Below are 17,271 nucleotides of genomic sequence, written 5' to 3'. Positions count from 1 at the left end.
CACAGTACCTGAGGGTTATACCTGAAGGTGGCACAAACTAACAATGTTTTGGAAGTGAAAGGGTTTACTGAGGACTTCCTAAACTACCTAAGATCATCTCCTTCCTGGGGGAGTTTGTTTCTTGCTAAATATATTTCCATATGTGTAATACGTAAATTACATACACATGTGCAAAACATACAACTAACTAAACAAAACACAAGTAGCTAAGTAACATACATATAAATAACTATAATTCAATGCAGAATGTAATAATCACAATGCAAATTTTAAAAGGATTCCAACGTGGAGAACTCAGATACATCTGGAGGGAACAGGAAGGAAATGATGGCAGAGATGTGTATGTGAGATAAGTGTCTGAATTGCATACTGGAGTGGAAGGATTGCAAAGAGGGAAATACCCAGGACGTGCCTGGCAAGCGGAGAGAGGAGGCATACATACGGGTCAGGGCATAGGGCATAGGGGAAGAAGTGGGAAGACAGCACAGAGTTAGACATAGGTAGATTTGTTTGAACTTTACTCTTCAAGGTAGCAGGAAATAAATCATCAAAGGCTTTTTATTTGATTGTTTACTTAGGCGGTAACGTGATACCTTAAGGACAGTGTATCAGGAAGTGAATCTGGCACTGATGTTTATAATGAATCTTAGTGGTAGACAGTGAAGTAAAAGACTCTGGAAAAGTTGTTACAATAAAGCAAATGGTAAATATGTTTCTAAACTAGGGTGGAAGTTCACTAATGGAGAGATGGATACTAACGATGCCTAGGTAAAAGCCAAAAAAAGTCTTGGTGACTAACAGTTGTTAGGATTATGGTACAGAGAAGAGTCAAGGTTGACCAGAAAGAGGTAGAGCAGAATAACCAGGAAAATAACATAATTAACAGAAATGTCAGTCAAGTCAGGAAGAGCTACTAATGGATAGGAAGATAATTTTTACTTGAGACTTACAGATTTTTAAGTTCTAGCAGGAATCTAAGTGGAATTTCCAGCAGATTGTTGAAAATTCAAGACAGAAACATGGATGAGAATTTGGAACTACAGATACTTACTGGTAATTATATGCAAGGAGGTGAAACTTAAAGTCATGTTAGTTTATGAAGCCATCAAGGATTAGTTTAGAGAGAAGTACAAATAGTCAAAGATATAGAAAGATAATTAGTTGTGAGAATGGAAGAAGTGATAAAGTGCCTACTCCCTGTTAAAAGATGGAGAACACTTAAACATTGCTAAAAGCTGGTTGCTAAATAAAATTAGGAAATCATCATTTGTCTTTGGGTGAGCAATTCACTAGACAGAGAGAGGGAATGATCTTGTCAAGAAGGAAAATTCTTCTCCCTCTGAAAAGAGAACAAAGACAATTTTATTTTATTTTTAAAGTAAAGTTATTTAGATATCCTAGGTAATACAAAGGTAAGGATAGGGTCATATCTTAAGTATGATGACTTGGTGGAAGAGTTTGGGGATTTCAGGAGAAAGAATTAGAATGGAGAATGTGAGAAACGATGATGGAAAGTCAAAAAGAGATGCATAAAAGCAAGGCTTAGGGGCTAGGTGAGATAAGAAAGGAATTTGGAAGAGACCCAATCTTTAATATGCCTATGAGAGTACTCCACCATAAAGGCAGCTTCAGATGCTAAGATTTAAGCTGTTGCATCACCCCATTTATGTCTGATCTACTGTTTATTTTCACCTTTGTGTTTAGAATTGTTGGGTCAGGAGCCTGTCTTCTGTCCCATCCTTTGGCTCCTCCTGAATTTGTCACCTGCTTCTCTATGGTCTTTGGGCCTAAGAACTCTTTCATGGTTTCATGATCCAGTGGCCCCTTTAGTTCACGAGAATTCCCCACCACAGTCGCTGGCCCCAAGAATCCCCAAAGACTCTGTCCAAGGTGAAGGTAGTGTGATGTGGGGATTATTTGGACGACGATATGGAATCTAGTGAGGCAGAAAACTGTCAGCAAGGTGATGACTACATTGCAAATTGTAGAAAAGTATCTGGTGATGATAACAAAGATGAGGAAGGACCTACTAAATAAGAGCTTTGAACCTTGAAAGAATAGAAGTTGATACTGTTGGGAGATAGGAGGGAAATTCTACAGGCAGCCGGTGTAAAGGAGGAGGTTAAAGCATTGGTTGGAGATTTACCCAAAGAATGATGAAATCTGATAAAGCTGAGTTTTGGTGAAGGAGAAATAGTTGGACCATTTGGGGAAATATGAAGAGTATGGGATAAGAATTTCATATTATAATGAACTATAGATTAGTTCATGATATAGTATCAATAATAAATGTCCTGAATTAGCCACCTCTATGATGATTTTGTAAGAGAATATCCTTGCTCTTAGGAAGTACACACTAAGATTATGAAGTAAAATGTAGGTAATTGATATATATGTATAAAGAAGGACCTTGTAAAATTCCTGCCTATCAAATTAAACTGGGCAATTAGTATCTGAAATAATTTAAAGTAATGAAAGTATTATAAAAGATTACATTTCTATCCTATAAAATGTTTAGGTGAAAATCTTTTTATTATAATTCAGAATTTCCTTTGAGTTCAAAAGTAAAATTTTAAGTACTAAGTTAAATCAAATTTGATATAATTTACATCAATAAATTGCATCTATTGAAAGTGTCAATCAATGGGTTTTGACAGATTGTGGACCTGTGAAACTACTGTTACAATCAGCATACAGAACACTTCCATCCTTCTAAAAGTTTGCTTGTGCCTCCTTGCTGGACAATGTTAAAACACAAATCAGTGAGTGATTCTACATTACTGGGCAACTGATATACCTGACAGATTGGGTATCGGATGGCTTTTTAAAATAATCCTTCCCTATTAAAATACATTGTATCCTAAAAACTGCCCCATAAATTAACATACTTGTACATGCTATAAAGCACATGTTCTCATTCAACTCATACTCTACTTTTTAAAGTGTTGTTACAACTCAGTGGATGAATGTAGCACATAAAGAGGAGGAGAATTTTCCCTACCTCATCAGCAAGGAAGCAAAACTTCAGCAAAGTTAAATTATGAAGCCAAGGTCAGAGGATAGGCAGAGAATAGAACAAGTTGTCTGCTGCCCTATTCCAGATTTGGCTTCCAAGGGAGAACTGGAAATTCACAAATGGAAACAGCAACTACAAACATCATTTCAAGTGCCTCTGGCTAATTAGCATGCAGCCCTGAGCCATCCCCTGGCAAGAGGTTGGGGAAACGCAGTTGTAAATGAAGGAGCGCTCCCCCATCCTGGAAGAGTGCCAACCAGTCTAATTCCGGCACTTAACAAAATGAATTTCGAAAAGGGCACTGAAGCATTTAGGGAGGGCTTTGGCAGTGAGGGTAGAAAATAATCCTATGGGGGAAATCTATCTTCTTCACCTCTGAAGTGGGACAGATGACAGGAAAAGTAATGACAAACTACTTGTGTAAAAGGTCTTGACCTACATGAGAATTATTACTGAGTCATCACTTAAGAACTAATAATAGTACAATCAGCAAAGGTTTTAAATCATACTTTGGTATAATTATCTTTCTTTATGCTACTCCTGATTGCATAAATAGTGTTTAAGAAGAAAAAAGTCTCTGTGGTCAGAACTGGGTTCAAACTTGGCCTCTGCACTTACCAGCTATGTGACTTCGGGATGATACTTCACCTAAGCTTCAGTTCCCCACCTGTTAAATAGGCCTGGTAATGCTTCCCTCACAGGATTTTCATCAAGTTTCAATGAGATAATGCATATAAAGTGCTTGCTATAGGACCCAAAACGGAGTCATCACTTAATAAGTACTCTTTATTTTCTCTAATTTAAACCTATTGTATATATAGATTCAGTTTTTCAAGTGCAAGAGTAAAAGGTAATTATAGGAAAACCAAATTCAGGTTGGATTTTAATTTATTATTATTCTTTTTTTACTTAAAGCAAAACTCTACAATACGGGGTGTTTCTTTGCTGCTCTAAAGTGCACACCTGTGATACAACTTCAGGTTTGAAAACTGTAACGTAGAAAATGAATGTTTTACTCTCCTGAGGCATTTCTTTTACCTCCTTAACTACAGCATTTGTGGTTTTGACCGGAATTGTGGTGTGTTTTTTTTTTTTTTTCTTTTTTTTTCTTTTTTTTTTTTTGTCGGGGAAAAGGAAATTCATACCTGCCAAGAGTTAGAGAGGAAAATAGGAAGAGCCCTTGGAACGCTAGTGTGTTAGAATAAAAACATTATTTAGAGCAACAGAGTGGGAAACTGGTGAATATTTTGGCTTTTATAAAAAGGGAGTGTGCCTCATAAACAGGACAGTTGGAATGTATGGAAAAGTTCCAGTTAAAACAAGACACAAAGCACATGACTAATACTGCTTTTCCAAGTTAGACAAATGCAGCTTTAACCAGAATTTGCCTCCGGGGCCTCTGGAGCCCTCCTTGCATCTTGAGGATTTTGATCCGTTTTGAAGCTCCAAGTCTGAAGCTATACTGAGAGGGGCTGTGTTTCGAACCCCTTCTTTCTTCCTGAGGTTCTACCCCTTTCTCACAAATTCCCACCAGGTGACGGAGTGTCAGAAGACCAGCTGATATACTCAGGTAAAGAAGCGACCGCAAAACTGAATGTGATCCTCTTTGGGAATGGTCACTGTTGTATATTGAATACCTGGCTGGCCCACCAAGAGAAACTTCATGTCTAGCAAATAATATGAACTGCAAAGTCATTTTCAAGTGGAAATGACAGCAATTCTTAATATTCTTTCATTTCTTTCCCACATCCATGAATATATATCAAGGTGTAGTTCTAATCTAAAAACAAACGACTTTTAACCAGATTTCGGCATTGTATCTACCCTTCAAAACCTGTCAGACCCTCCTTCGTGTGATTCTTTCATCACTGACTTCAGCGTCCTCTTTCTGCTTTCACATGTCCTGTCACCTTGGCATGGGGTGCCGTGATCATTGTTTTTACGTCTTGTTCTACACCACCAAACCACTGTGCACGTAGGTGGACCTTAGACGCCAGCTCACCTGAGGAGTTCCAGTGCACACCTGCCGCAGCGCCCCCGTTCAACTTCCACAGTGTTCTCATGTGGACCGTAAATTATAGTCACCCAGTGGGCGCTGCACTCCGAACCTTTTCAAAGCAAAGTTGATTAAAATGTGTGTATCATGAGTAACAATGAAAGCTCATGGTATGACCCTACTTGAGCACCCTTCTTGTGATGACCTGTTTCAAGACAAATGAGCGTTATCAGTGGCTTCACAATGGTTCTTATAAATTCCACCATGAGTAGAGTTTTGATTTCTGCCATCTCAGCTCACTTTAAGTTCTGACTCATGTCGGGATTGCCCCAAACAGGGCAGGGCAGACTGATGGAATGTGTAGCATTGCCCTAACAATTTTTAACCTGCCCGGTGTTCAAAGTGGCTTGCTTGCCCCACCCCCACCCCGCTGGGTCTCCAAAAATCTTTATGCTGGATAACAAGGAAGGCTGAAACTTGTCTCTGAAACATAAAGATTACATATAATAAAAGCCTAATAAACCTGGTTAATGAGAAGCAAAGATAAAGTGCTAATTCTTAACATTGGCATTATAAGGAAGTTCTGCTCAGAAATAAATTACTCAACCTTGCGGGGGTCGGGTTTGCAGGGAGAGGGGACTTGCTGAATTGAAATTGGATTTAGCTCTGAGCAATAAGGGAAAAAAGTGAATTTCATGTTTTTGCATTGGATAATGGTAGCATTTAAAAAGTGCTATTTCATTTCAATTATTTTATCATATATTGAGTTTAACTAGCTGTGCTTTAGAATAAATCAATGGCACTGTACAAGATCAGAAACCCAACTATAAAGAAAAGAAATTTGTCACTTAGCTATGTTTGTTTTTCTCATATTTGGAAACATCAAGATGAGTTCATGCAGCTGTGGATCATTAAATAAATGTAATTGTATTGCCTTTTTCAATAAATAGGTTTTAGAAATGAAGGTTATTTTAAAATGTAAATAATCAAGAGCTAAAAGCTAAGAAATTAAACTGCCAAGTTGATCTCAACTTAGAATATCATTTGTTCATCACACACTTATTGAGTGAGTTCCAGGTGCTGGGCTCAGATTCTGGGCCTAAAGAAAACATGTCAGCACCTGTCCCTCCACGAACTGACCGCCTAGTAGTCTTACTTTTCCAAGGAAAAGGAAAACACGAAAAAAAAAAATCTCATCAAAATGTATGGTATATTTCATGTAAAGTAATATTCTTCTAAAAAAAGCATTTACATTAATCCTGCTCAAGTCTTTCTCTTATTATCGAAACTCAGCTGAATTTTCCTCTTATGTTAGAAACAGTTCTGAGAGACAACCCAGAATGGGAGCAGCAACTTCATGGTGACGTGCGTGGCCCCGGCCCCTTTACCTTTTGCCACCTTAGCACTGGCTTCTGTGAGGACAGCTCCCTTAGGTCTGAAGATGGCTGCTGCTGGTCTAGACATTCTCTCATAGGGGCTGGTGCAGTATCCCCAGCTGCTCTGAGTTCTGGCCATTAATGGCTCACAGCTGCCACCTTCTCAAAAGAATTGATCTCCATCAAAGCCAGCCACATGGCTCAGAGGTGTCTGGAGATTAGCCCACCCTAACCCCTCAGCCCCGTCCCAACTGCCCTCACCAATGACAGGTTGATATGAGGGTATAAAAGCCAGGCCCCCCTGCCCCAAAGTGACACAACGTTGTCGTGCCGTTTGTGCCCTCAGTTCTGGGTGCAATCAGGCTGAGGGCAACTTCAGCTGCACTCTCGTCTTTGCTTAGCGCTTGGCCCGGTCCTGACCTTCCTATCGCACCTCCCTTTTCAATGAATCACCTGCCAAGCGTCTCTCTCTCAGGTTCTTCCTCTGGGGAGCGAAGACAATTAGTTTTTCTTGTGGTATCTTCCCTCACCCTTTCGTCTGAGCCTGTATATAAGGACTGAACGTTATCATACCAGCACCTATTCCTCCAAATATACCGTTAGACTCTCAAATCTAATCACGGGAAAAACTGACAGAGAAGACAAGAAATGAATCCAAGCTGCTTTTCCCTAAACATAAATATGGGTATATGTTTTTTCAAGTGCAAGTAGAGGTAAGGCTATTTAGACAAAATGGTTTTCTCCATAAAGGTAGTCATTTTCATATGTAAGAACTGAATGCTTATTTGCTATAAGTTTGAAACAATATGGTAGAGGCAGAAGAGAGGAATATTCTAGGCTGGGTTTTGTTGCTAAGGAACAGTACTTTCTGAATGTATAATTTTGTAGGAAACTACAGTAATTAAAATGAATTTTTCATCTAATTGTATCTGAACACAGCTGAAATATGCATTTGTCGCAAAAAAATATTTTAGTAAGATTTTTGCCACAAATGTATTATTTTAGTTCTTTTCATTATATCTTCTTTGTCTATTTCAACAGTAAAATTTGTTTTATATATTCTGAATGCTAAGTAAAAGAGCAAATAAAAATGCTAATAAACAAAAAAATGCAGTTTTGTATTGTGTTTCTATGAAGTTCAAGGGACTAAAAAACTAGGAGAAAGAGAAATACCAGTAGTTTTACTGCCTCTGCTTTGAGATACTGCCTCAGGGACCACCTTCCCCTGAGTACACACCTAGCTCTTTAGAACCTCCTACTCAGATCTACCTTTTCCAGAGAGCTCCCCATGCTTCCAGTTGACCTTGATTTTGTTTCCTGTGCCTGCTTTTCCAAGAAGTAGCCTTAACTACCCCTTCCCTCCCTATGTGTTTGGAGGCGCTTTTAGGAAACAATTCCTCAATCAAAATTTGGAATAACTAGGTAATGGCAAATGATTAGAACACTAATCTATCTTTTTGTTTTGATTCTTTTTATCAGATGATAGCATATATTAAATTTATGGGTAAAAGAGGGCTTTTAATAGGTAACATATTTTGAAGATAAATATAAAATATATATGTGCATGATGTACATCTAGAGTAAGGAAACCCCAAAGATAAACTCCAAACTTTATTCTATGTATGTTCAATTTGCTTGGTTTTGAATGTTATCAAAGTAGAATATGTACTCATTAGCAGTGTTTACTTTACTGTTTTTTTAAAGGAAGTAGTTTTTATAATTATCCCAGTTTAACTTAATTTGTAGAGTAAATATAATTAGGAAGAGGATCCTGCCTGGAAAAAATAAAGCGCATTTCTTCATTTTTCACAAATCATTTTGTCTAGGAGTAAAAAGAGAACCTAGAATGATTGGTTTTTAAAATCAAGGGCTACAGTGTTTATCAGTTTTAGCGGTTCCTTCTTCCAGATAACTATGGGCATCTTTTAAACTTTGTCAAACTCTTGTGGTTTAGACTTTAGAACAGAAAAACATTAAAAATGTTTCCTAAAACTTTCACTGATCTGATCACTTGATTTACAGAAAGAGCCCAATCTTAACATTGAATCTTCTATTGCCTTCTCTAGTTTTTTTTTTTTGTCTATTTTCTTTTTCCTTTCACTTCTATATATTAAACATTCTCAAGATAACTATGAACAAAGAACACCTAAGAGAGTGTCATGAAAATGTAGTTTCCTAATTTTTGTGTACTCTATTCTGTTAACAGTGGATATCTATTATATTTCATTACAGACAGTTGTAGAGGTCATTTCCCATGCATTATAAACATTTAATTCTGGGAAATAACCTCAAAATTATTCAGATTAAGTCAATGTCCACTTTGCAAAATGTGAACAAAGTAAAGGTATTCTAAGACATTTTCAGAAGTTCAATTAAAGTCATGCCAAAATTATATCTGTGATAGAGTAGACTGATGTGTGTGTGCTTGACTAAACTGGTTTTAGGAATCATTTTTAAATAACTAATAGGTATTTTTATATATTAGCTGTATTTTTAAACCTTTGCTTTTATGACCCAAGTGACTTTCATTTTAAAGACAGCTAATTACATTTACAAGCTTAAAGACACATAATGCCTTCCTTTTTTTAACGCTAGAATTAAGTACAAATATATATATATATGAATACATATATGTCGTCGTCGTCGGCAGCCGTCCATCTCGAGAGACGATGGTGTAGCTTCTTAAAAGTCTATCTGCACTGCCGAGAATGGCTGTGCAGTCCGATTCGGGAGTGACACGGTATCTGTCTCCTCCCGTGTTGAATCGACATCTTGCGATGACGCTGGAGTGTCCTCTCCAGTGAAGCTGAAGCTACAGAGCCTGGGCAGGGTGATATGGAGGGTCTGCTGTTGCCCATGCAGCAGACCCCCCCTCTCTTCGCAGCTGAAGGGTCCAAGGGAAAGACGGAGTCAATACAGCTTGGCTTCAGGTGCGCCGCAGGAGTTGCCGGTGTTGACTACAACGTCAAACCGCCTTAGGGACTCCGACTCCGGATTTTCTGTCGGGGTTTACTCCCTTAGCCTTTCCCCTGAAGAGGTATGCCGCAAGGCAGCGGAGGTTTTTTGAAATCAGAGTTTTCCTTCTCTGATGTACCCTGACTGGAAGATCGAACCAGCGACACTTAGCTCACAGGCCGACGCTCAATCCACTGAGCCAAACCAGCCAGGGGGAATACATATATGTATATATACGCATATAACTTACATAATATTAATTATAATAACACTACAGTAGTCCCTGTACTCAGTGTCTGCTATACCATAAGCACTATTCTTGGCATGCTTATACTTACTCATTTCATCTCATATCAGTATTTTGACATATGAGGTCTGTCCAGTAAATCTCCAGCCATGTAATATGAAAAATAGAGACATTTTCTGAAGAAGATAGAAGATACAAGAAGCATTGTACATAGGATGATAGCGCCTCAGTTCCCTTCAAAGTAGGCACCATGGGACCTCACATAGTTTGAATCACCATCAGCTGCTGCGTGTATTTTCCTGAATTTCATTCATGGTATGAAATCTCCTCCCTTTCAAAGGTGATTTTAGTTTTGGGAAAAGCTAGAAGTCATAGGGCACCAAATCTGGGCTGGGGGGGGGATGCAGAATCAACTTGATAATTTGATGTTTTGCCAAAAAACTCTGCACGAGACATGATGCATGAGTGGGCACATTGTTGTGATGAAGCTTCCTTTCACCAGTTGTCCATCGCTGTGACCTTCTGAATCAGAACATTTTCAGAGAAATGTTCAAGCTTAACACAAAATTGGATACAGATTTGTTGCTCTACTTGCTCAGTCATTTTGAATGCAATGGCCACACAGTATACATGCTCACTTGGTGGCACCTACTGCTCCCACTGACTAGTAGAGTGAAGGCATCATTGGTCATGCATGTGCATTCCCGTCCACTCTCCCTAGCTGCCAGGTTACATTGATGTCACACAAACCACTCTTGTATTGGCAATGGCTGGACTTTTTCTGGACCAACTTCGTAGGTATAGTTAGCCCTGTGTTACAGTGGAGGAAATGAAGCCTTAGAGAATTTATGTAACTAGGCTAAGGGCACGTAGCTATTATGAAGCAGTGCTATGGAAATTGGGGACTGTGTTCCTAGTATATGTTTAGAATGCTACTTCATCACATCTGTTACCTCCAGTTGTAGAAAAATGAGAAAAAGTGGGACTCTCAGCCCATGCTCAGAGATGAAGGAATAAAGTTATTCAGCATGTACACACTTACTGACAATATGATGTTAAATTCTCTACTGATTTCTGTCATAGCAGCACATTTTTTAATGACGTGATTTGTGAGGCACTTAGACCTATAACAAATCATGATACAAAAGAAGGTCCTGAGGACATGTGGTTTAAAGTACTATCATTCTACTTCCATTGGCTTAAGAATTTCCAGTACAATCCATTAAAAAAAAAAAAAAACTCCTTAATGAAAACATTGTGCTAGAATATAAAGAACAAGGTGTTTAATGCCACATCACTGAACAAATAACTGGACAAGAAGCTACCACTATTACAGAGGGAAGAAAAAGCACTCGGGCACACCCTCTAATGAGGTGTCAGCAATGAAAGCTGCTAGGAAACCAGTTGGGGAAGTAGCCTTCCTGTAAGTTCAATCAGGGATGGGAATGAAATGAGTAGCCCCGAGGCAAACGACAAACTGCTCTTGTTGGTAAACAGAAGTCATGCACTGATGTGTGTGCAGTGTAAAGACTTCTGTTTGCACAGAAGTGTGTGTGTGTGAGGGCAGATGCACACAGATTCCTAACACACAGTGACAAATAGCCCCCATGGTAGTATGTCCACTTAGTATAAAGAATTGCTATAATTGGTGTGATATTTTTGTATTAGGTATTTACTTACTTGCAGCTTTTAAAATTAAAAATAAAATCCTTAAAATTCTGCTTACCAAAGTGTATCTGGCTTGTCTTCTGTGAAGTCTAACCATGACACTCTCCAGCAATTAGTTTGACACTATTCCCATCAAGTTCAATTTATGGCCTTCCTCCAGTTCTGCAGAACCGTAAGGCCCACCTCCTCCATAGCCACTTATGGGATTATTTTCCAGCAGTTATGTAGACTTCAAGAAATGTAAGCTTTTGAACCTGGGAGATATTGACAGAACCAAAGTCTCTATCCCTCTAGGTCATCATCCTTAGGTGTCTGACGTTTGAGAACACAGGATGGCCCAGAACTTTTTAAAGAAATCAATCAGAAAGTGGAAGACCAAGGAAAGAGATTTTTGCTTTTACATTCATTATTAACCTTTTTGCTATGGAAGTAGGTGCCTGATTTGAACTTGAATCTGGGTTCACTTAGGACAGAGTCAGAAAACCATTACAAACATGAAGACCAGAGTCATAGAATCTGCTGCTTCCCTTCCAGGAGACTGAAGTATTAACTGCCAGAGCAAAAGTCCACCTATTCAGTAAAAGGCTTGGTCAAGTCTGATCTGTAATAAATTTAATTCCATGTTCCAGTTGGGTCAAGTTTAAGAGTTGATAAAGGTCAACCTGGGTCAGCAAAGGTGCTTGATTTCTAGACCTAAATTCTTTTTCTTTCTGGAAACAAGTAAAAAGGTTACTCCCTCTTCTGAATACTTCAGGAATGAGCAGGTTTTATAGTTTTGCAGGCTAAACTATGTGGAAGGTTTGTAGGCTATGGAGTCTTCATAGTTAGGTGGCCACACTGGTAGTAAAGGGAGCCCAAACATTAGTTATTTTTTGTCCTTGGCATTCGAGGCCAGTGCATCTATATTAGTGAAGAATTTTTAGGTACTGTATTTTAAAAGTTGACATAAAGCCAAGTACAAAGGGTGCAAGGGGACACAGAGAGGAGGTAACAGAACAGCAGGGATGTTAGGAAAGGATGCTTTCAGCTTCATTGGTGTCTGGGACATTCTAGGAAAGTACTCACTATCACCGTAGTTAGCACCTTTCTGCTATGATTATCCCCCACAGTTCCTCTTGCTTTCTTCCCACTGCCAACACCCACTCCCATCCCACCTCCAGGTCACAGCTGCTTTAATCCTGCATCCTTGAATGTTTGGGGCAAGTTGAAAAAGAAGAAAGATAAACCAATTGGATGGAGACAGCTAGAGATTTTGTGGGCTCTATCCTCTTTCAAACTACCATGTCAATGAGTAATTGTGCACACAGTATTCTTTCATGCCTATTACATTTTTAAAAAGATATAAACACAGATTAGAAGAAATAAAGTGAGATGGCAAAGAAACACACTAGATACCACGGCCTCTGGGGAGCCATCCTAAAACACGCCCTTTCCCTGACCCCTGCCCATCCCTCTGAAGCTGCGTGAGAAGCTCCTCACTGTGTTCATAGGGCCTTGGTGATATCTCTCTTGTGCTTTTCACACTGTATTTTACTGTTTACTGATACAGTCCTCTCTCACCTGGACTGTGAGCTGCTTATAGCCGGCATGACTACGTCATTTACTGTGTGCCAATGAGCGAGCAGGAAAGGATGCTGTGGTTTCCAATGTCCTTGGAACAGACATTTCATAGCAAATAGTAAAGGATGGGAGCAGGGAGCTTGTAGGGAGAATATAGAAAGAATGTGATTATTCCTCTAAAAATTCTTTATAAAATAATTTATGACTCATTATTATATTTTATGTATTTAAGTCTATAATGATGAGTCTTTTTAATGGTATAAGTAAGTGGCTAGAGAGGTAAAGGTAAATATTTTCCAGGTACAACTATGTTATTAAAATGTCACAGTCCAGTGTGGATATCAATGGAAAAGTGAATTGGTAATGATCGTAGAGTGATCCAGTCAGAGAAATTAAATTAACTAAAATAACTGATCCATTTACCAATTTTATTTTAAAATACTGAAACATATATCTGGTTCTGACACCCTTAAAGCCAAAACAATCAATCTTACAATATTAACACAAGTTAATTGCAATATATGCCCATCAAGTTATTCCTCAGAAAGTCCATTCATGATGACTCAGATGGATTTACATGTTGAGATTGAGGTTTGTATTTGATTACTTTTATAAGAAAAATAAAATTAAATCTAAAAACACCTCATTGGTTCAAATAACATGAAATACAGTGAAATCTCAGCACATTAAAAACTTTGGAGGGTCCTCTACTATTGCAGCAGAATTCAAGCCAAATCCCAAAATCTAGCTAAAATCGCATTTCCCCCAAATAATAAGACCAAATAATAACTCTCGAGGAGATGCAGTTATCTATTAATGGCTGTGCGCAGGTTAAGTTTTCTGAAAGAAGTTGTATATTTTTTGATGTCATGTCCTTAAAGCTATTGGTCAGCTTATTTCAGTTTTCAAAAAACATTTGATCTAGAATTGTATATACTTCCCAATAGGAGAGTATATCATAACCCGTCATTTTGTCCTCCATTACAGAAAACAATAAATGTGCATCTTCAAACGCAGCGTCCTGCACCAGGTGCCTTGCGCTGGATCCAGAATGCGGATGGTGTGCTCAAGAGGTGTGCCTACTTTTCTCTTTCTTTCTTTGCGCTTTTCTGTTTTCCTCACGGTTGCCCTTCTCTATAGCACAACTTCATTGCCCTGACATTCTGTGCCTTGAAGGTGCATCAGGAAAAAAATACTGATGAGCATTAGGAAAATTTTATTTGGTTTTATGCTTGGCAACAGCATATCTGGCTGAATATAAAGTATAACCATTTTATTAGGAAAATTATGGTAATTTTGAAATAAAGTGCAAACCGTTTTATGTTTTCCATCTGTTCCATAGAGAAAGTTGGCAAACACAGATAGTCACTTTTTAGGTCAGAAGGCTTCGTGTGAAATTCCTGCTGCAGCTTGGGGCATTAGGTTATATATCCAAGTTGGATCATTGCTTATTAAAGAAAGGCAAGCTAATTTATTGGTGTATTTCATTTGTTTTTATTTGAAATACTTGGAGATAAGTGATTTACTCCATCATGACACTGTACATCAATTCTTTAGTTACTTATGGGAAATGGAGGGGTGCTTTTCTTGACATGTGGTGCTTCTTGTGTGATATTGTATATATCTAAATTCTGTGGAATGGAAAATCATTCAGAAATGTTTATTGTTCAAAATTAGTGTTTTATATTCTAACACGAGAAACATATCCCACTAACTTCTTAGTAAAATAAGTATAATGCATTCCTTCTTTCTTGGCTCTGAAGTTGTTCTGTGAGTGTTGCTGGTCATCTACAATCAGAACTACCTCATATAATAAGTTACAATAAAGAAGCCATCTGCTAATTTGGGCTTTCTTTTGAGAGACTGCCTAGGTAATTTTGCATTTATGTTATGTAGCCCCTAAGAGTGGAAACAAATAGATCTTTAATGGCCTTTTGCTTGACATGAAGAATAATCTCTAGCTTTACCTCCTCTAGTTGAGCTCAAAAACTGCACCTCCCATCATCTTTCCAACCTGTCCTATTACTGCTTGCTCTTATGCATTCCCCAAGAGGAAAAAGAAAGCCAAAAAGTAGCACAGGATGATGGACATTACTTTGTTCTATGAAGTTAGTCAAGAAAGAGGCATGAGAGGGTTTCATAAAACAGTAGCTATGTCTGAAAGTAGGCACTCCTCCTACTGACAGCCTCAAGGCTTCTTGAATGTAGACTGACTTTTACCAGTGAGAAAATTAATGTCATTCAAAACTAAGCAGTGTTTTACCAGAACCCAAAGAGACAAGCAATGTGATAGATAGAGCAATTCCAAAATTTCTGGGTCCAACCTCATTTCTTCCACTTTCTATGAGCCAAGTGACCCCACAGAATTCATTCCATTCTCTGAGCATCCTTTTCCTCATCTCTATAACTTTGAATTTAGAGTTTACTGCCTGGTTTTTCTTCGTCAAGCATTTGTCATGGCTTGATAGTTCCTGACCCTAATGCAGTACTGCATTTTAGATTTTGACTGTATCACTAAGGAAGACCCTTAGTCATGAAGTTTGTGCCAACTTGACATCAATTGCTGAGAACTTTGTAAGTGTTGTTCAGAAGAACTTTCAAAACATGGTTCAGAAGGCCAGTTGTCAGCTAAATGCGTCATGCTGGCCACATAGAATGTCTAATTCCAGAGGGACCCCTTCTCCATCTCACACCTCTGCTAGCACGAAAAATCTGGACAGTCACCATTGTGGGAGTTGCAATGTCAGTCTTGCCAGGGGAGGAGGGTTTTTGAGAGGAACTGCTGGTCAAATGGAAGGAGGAAAGCCAAGGGGGAAAGCTGGGTGGCTATCAGAGCAGGAAAGACAAACCTGTGTTTGCTGGTGGTCAAATCATTGTAAAAGGATCTCAGAAAAAAATTCAGATATGACTTGTCCATGTCCCAAAACATTCTATATAGTGAAGGGTAGTCTAATTTATAGGCTGAAAAAGCAGGCTCTGAAATGAAATCAACTTGGACTCTGATCTCACTTCCATCAGCTTCTAACTGTGCAACTGTGGACATGTTAACTTACCCACTCTGATGCTGTTTTCCCTAGCTCGGAAATGGAAATAATAACTGCACCTCTGACACACTGTTGTGAAGATTAAGTGAAATAGTATGTGGGAAGCATTTGGCAAACAGATGTTGCTTACAAAATGGGAGTTGTTACTGTAAGAAGTTCGGTGAGACTCTGGAGCAGTTCATTCAGGTTCCGGAAAATCAGAGAATTGCCTGTGATAAGAACAAAACCTTAGGGGAAGCAACTGGTGTTAGGACTCAGAAGGAGCTGTCCACTTGTTACAGGCTGACCTGACATCATCAGGAGAAAGAATGTAATGTTTAATTGTGAAGGATCAACCACCACTTAGGCATGCGTGCAACTGACGTCTTTTATGCCTCAATCTGCAAGGGTGGAGGGACAAGGAAGGAAGATGCTGTTTTCTCTGTTCGTGATTAGAAGAGATAAACAGTAACAAATTAAGCCTGATTCATGTAATTTTAAAAGCTGGTCAAAAGTGAAAGAAAAGCTGAAGGAGTTCATCACCACCAAGCCATATTATAAGAAATGTTAAAGGGACTTCTTCAAAAAAGAAGAAAATTTAAAAATATGAGTAAGAAAATATCACAGAGAAAAACATTCTCACTGACATAGGCAAACACGTAATAACAGCAGTGACTCAACCAACACTAAAGCTAGTACAAAGGTTAAAAGGCAAAAGCAGAAAGATCATGTGTAATTACAATAGTAAATTAAGGGATACACACACACACACACACGAGAAGTAAAATATAATGACAATAGAAACAAACATGGAAGGGGTGGGTAAAAATGGTAGTGATTTTAGAATGTGTTTGAACTTAAGCAACTGTTACTTAAAATAGACTGCTATAAACACAGCTTGGTATATATGAAGCATGTGGAAACCACAAACCAAACTACAAGAGATATACAAGAAATAAAGAGAAAGGAATCCAAACAAACACTACAGAAAGTTGTCAACATACAAGGGAAGACAGTGAGAGAATAAGAACAGAGAACTACAAAAGCAATCAGAAAACAATTACTAAAATGACACTAAGTACATACCTATCAATAATTACTTTAAATGTAAATGGATTAAATAGCCAGTCAAAAGGCAAATGAATAAAGAAAATGTGGCACATATATATAATGGAATATTATCCAGCCATAAAAAAGAATGAAACCTTACTACTTGGGACAATATGGATGGACTTAGAGGGTATTGTTCTCAGTGAAATGAATCATACAATGAAGGACAAACACCATATAATTACACTTTTATGTGGAATTTAAAAAACAGAATTAAAAATAAACAAACAAAACAGGAGCAAACAGATGGTTTCCAGATGGGAGAGGGTTTGGGGCGCTGGGTGAAAAAGGTGAAAGAATTAAGAAGAACAAATTGGCAG

General features: G+C 38.3%; 1 protein-coding gene across 1 annotated transcript in view; it reads left to right on the top strand.

Moving 5' to 3' along the window:
* ITGB8 (integrin subunit beta 8) overlaps positions 1–17,271 on the top strand; it is a 75,745-nt gene that overhangs the window by 14,820 nt on the left and 43,654 nt on the right. Inside the window, exon 2 of the mRNA XM_090287128.1 lies at positions 13,806–13,891. Within this exon, the coding sequence (XP_090143254.1) occupies positions 13,806–13,891 (86 nt within the window). The remainder of the gene's footprint in view (positions 1–13,805; positions 13,892–17,271) is intronic.

The sequence above is a fragment of the Furipterus horrens genome, unplaced genomic scaffold (assembly GCF_987537825.1).
Source record: "Furipterus horrens unplaced genomic scaffold, mFurHor1.1.pri manual_scaffold_9, whole genome shotgun sequence".
NCBI lineage: Eukaryota > Metazoa > Chordata > Mammalia > Chiroptera > Furipteridae > Furipterus > Furipterus horrens.
Note: the sequence above shows the minus strand (reverse complement) of the source record. Positions and strands in the feature narration are given on the sequence as shown.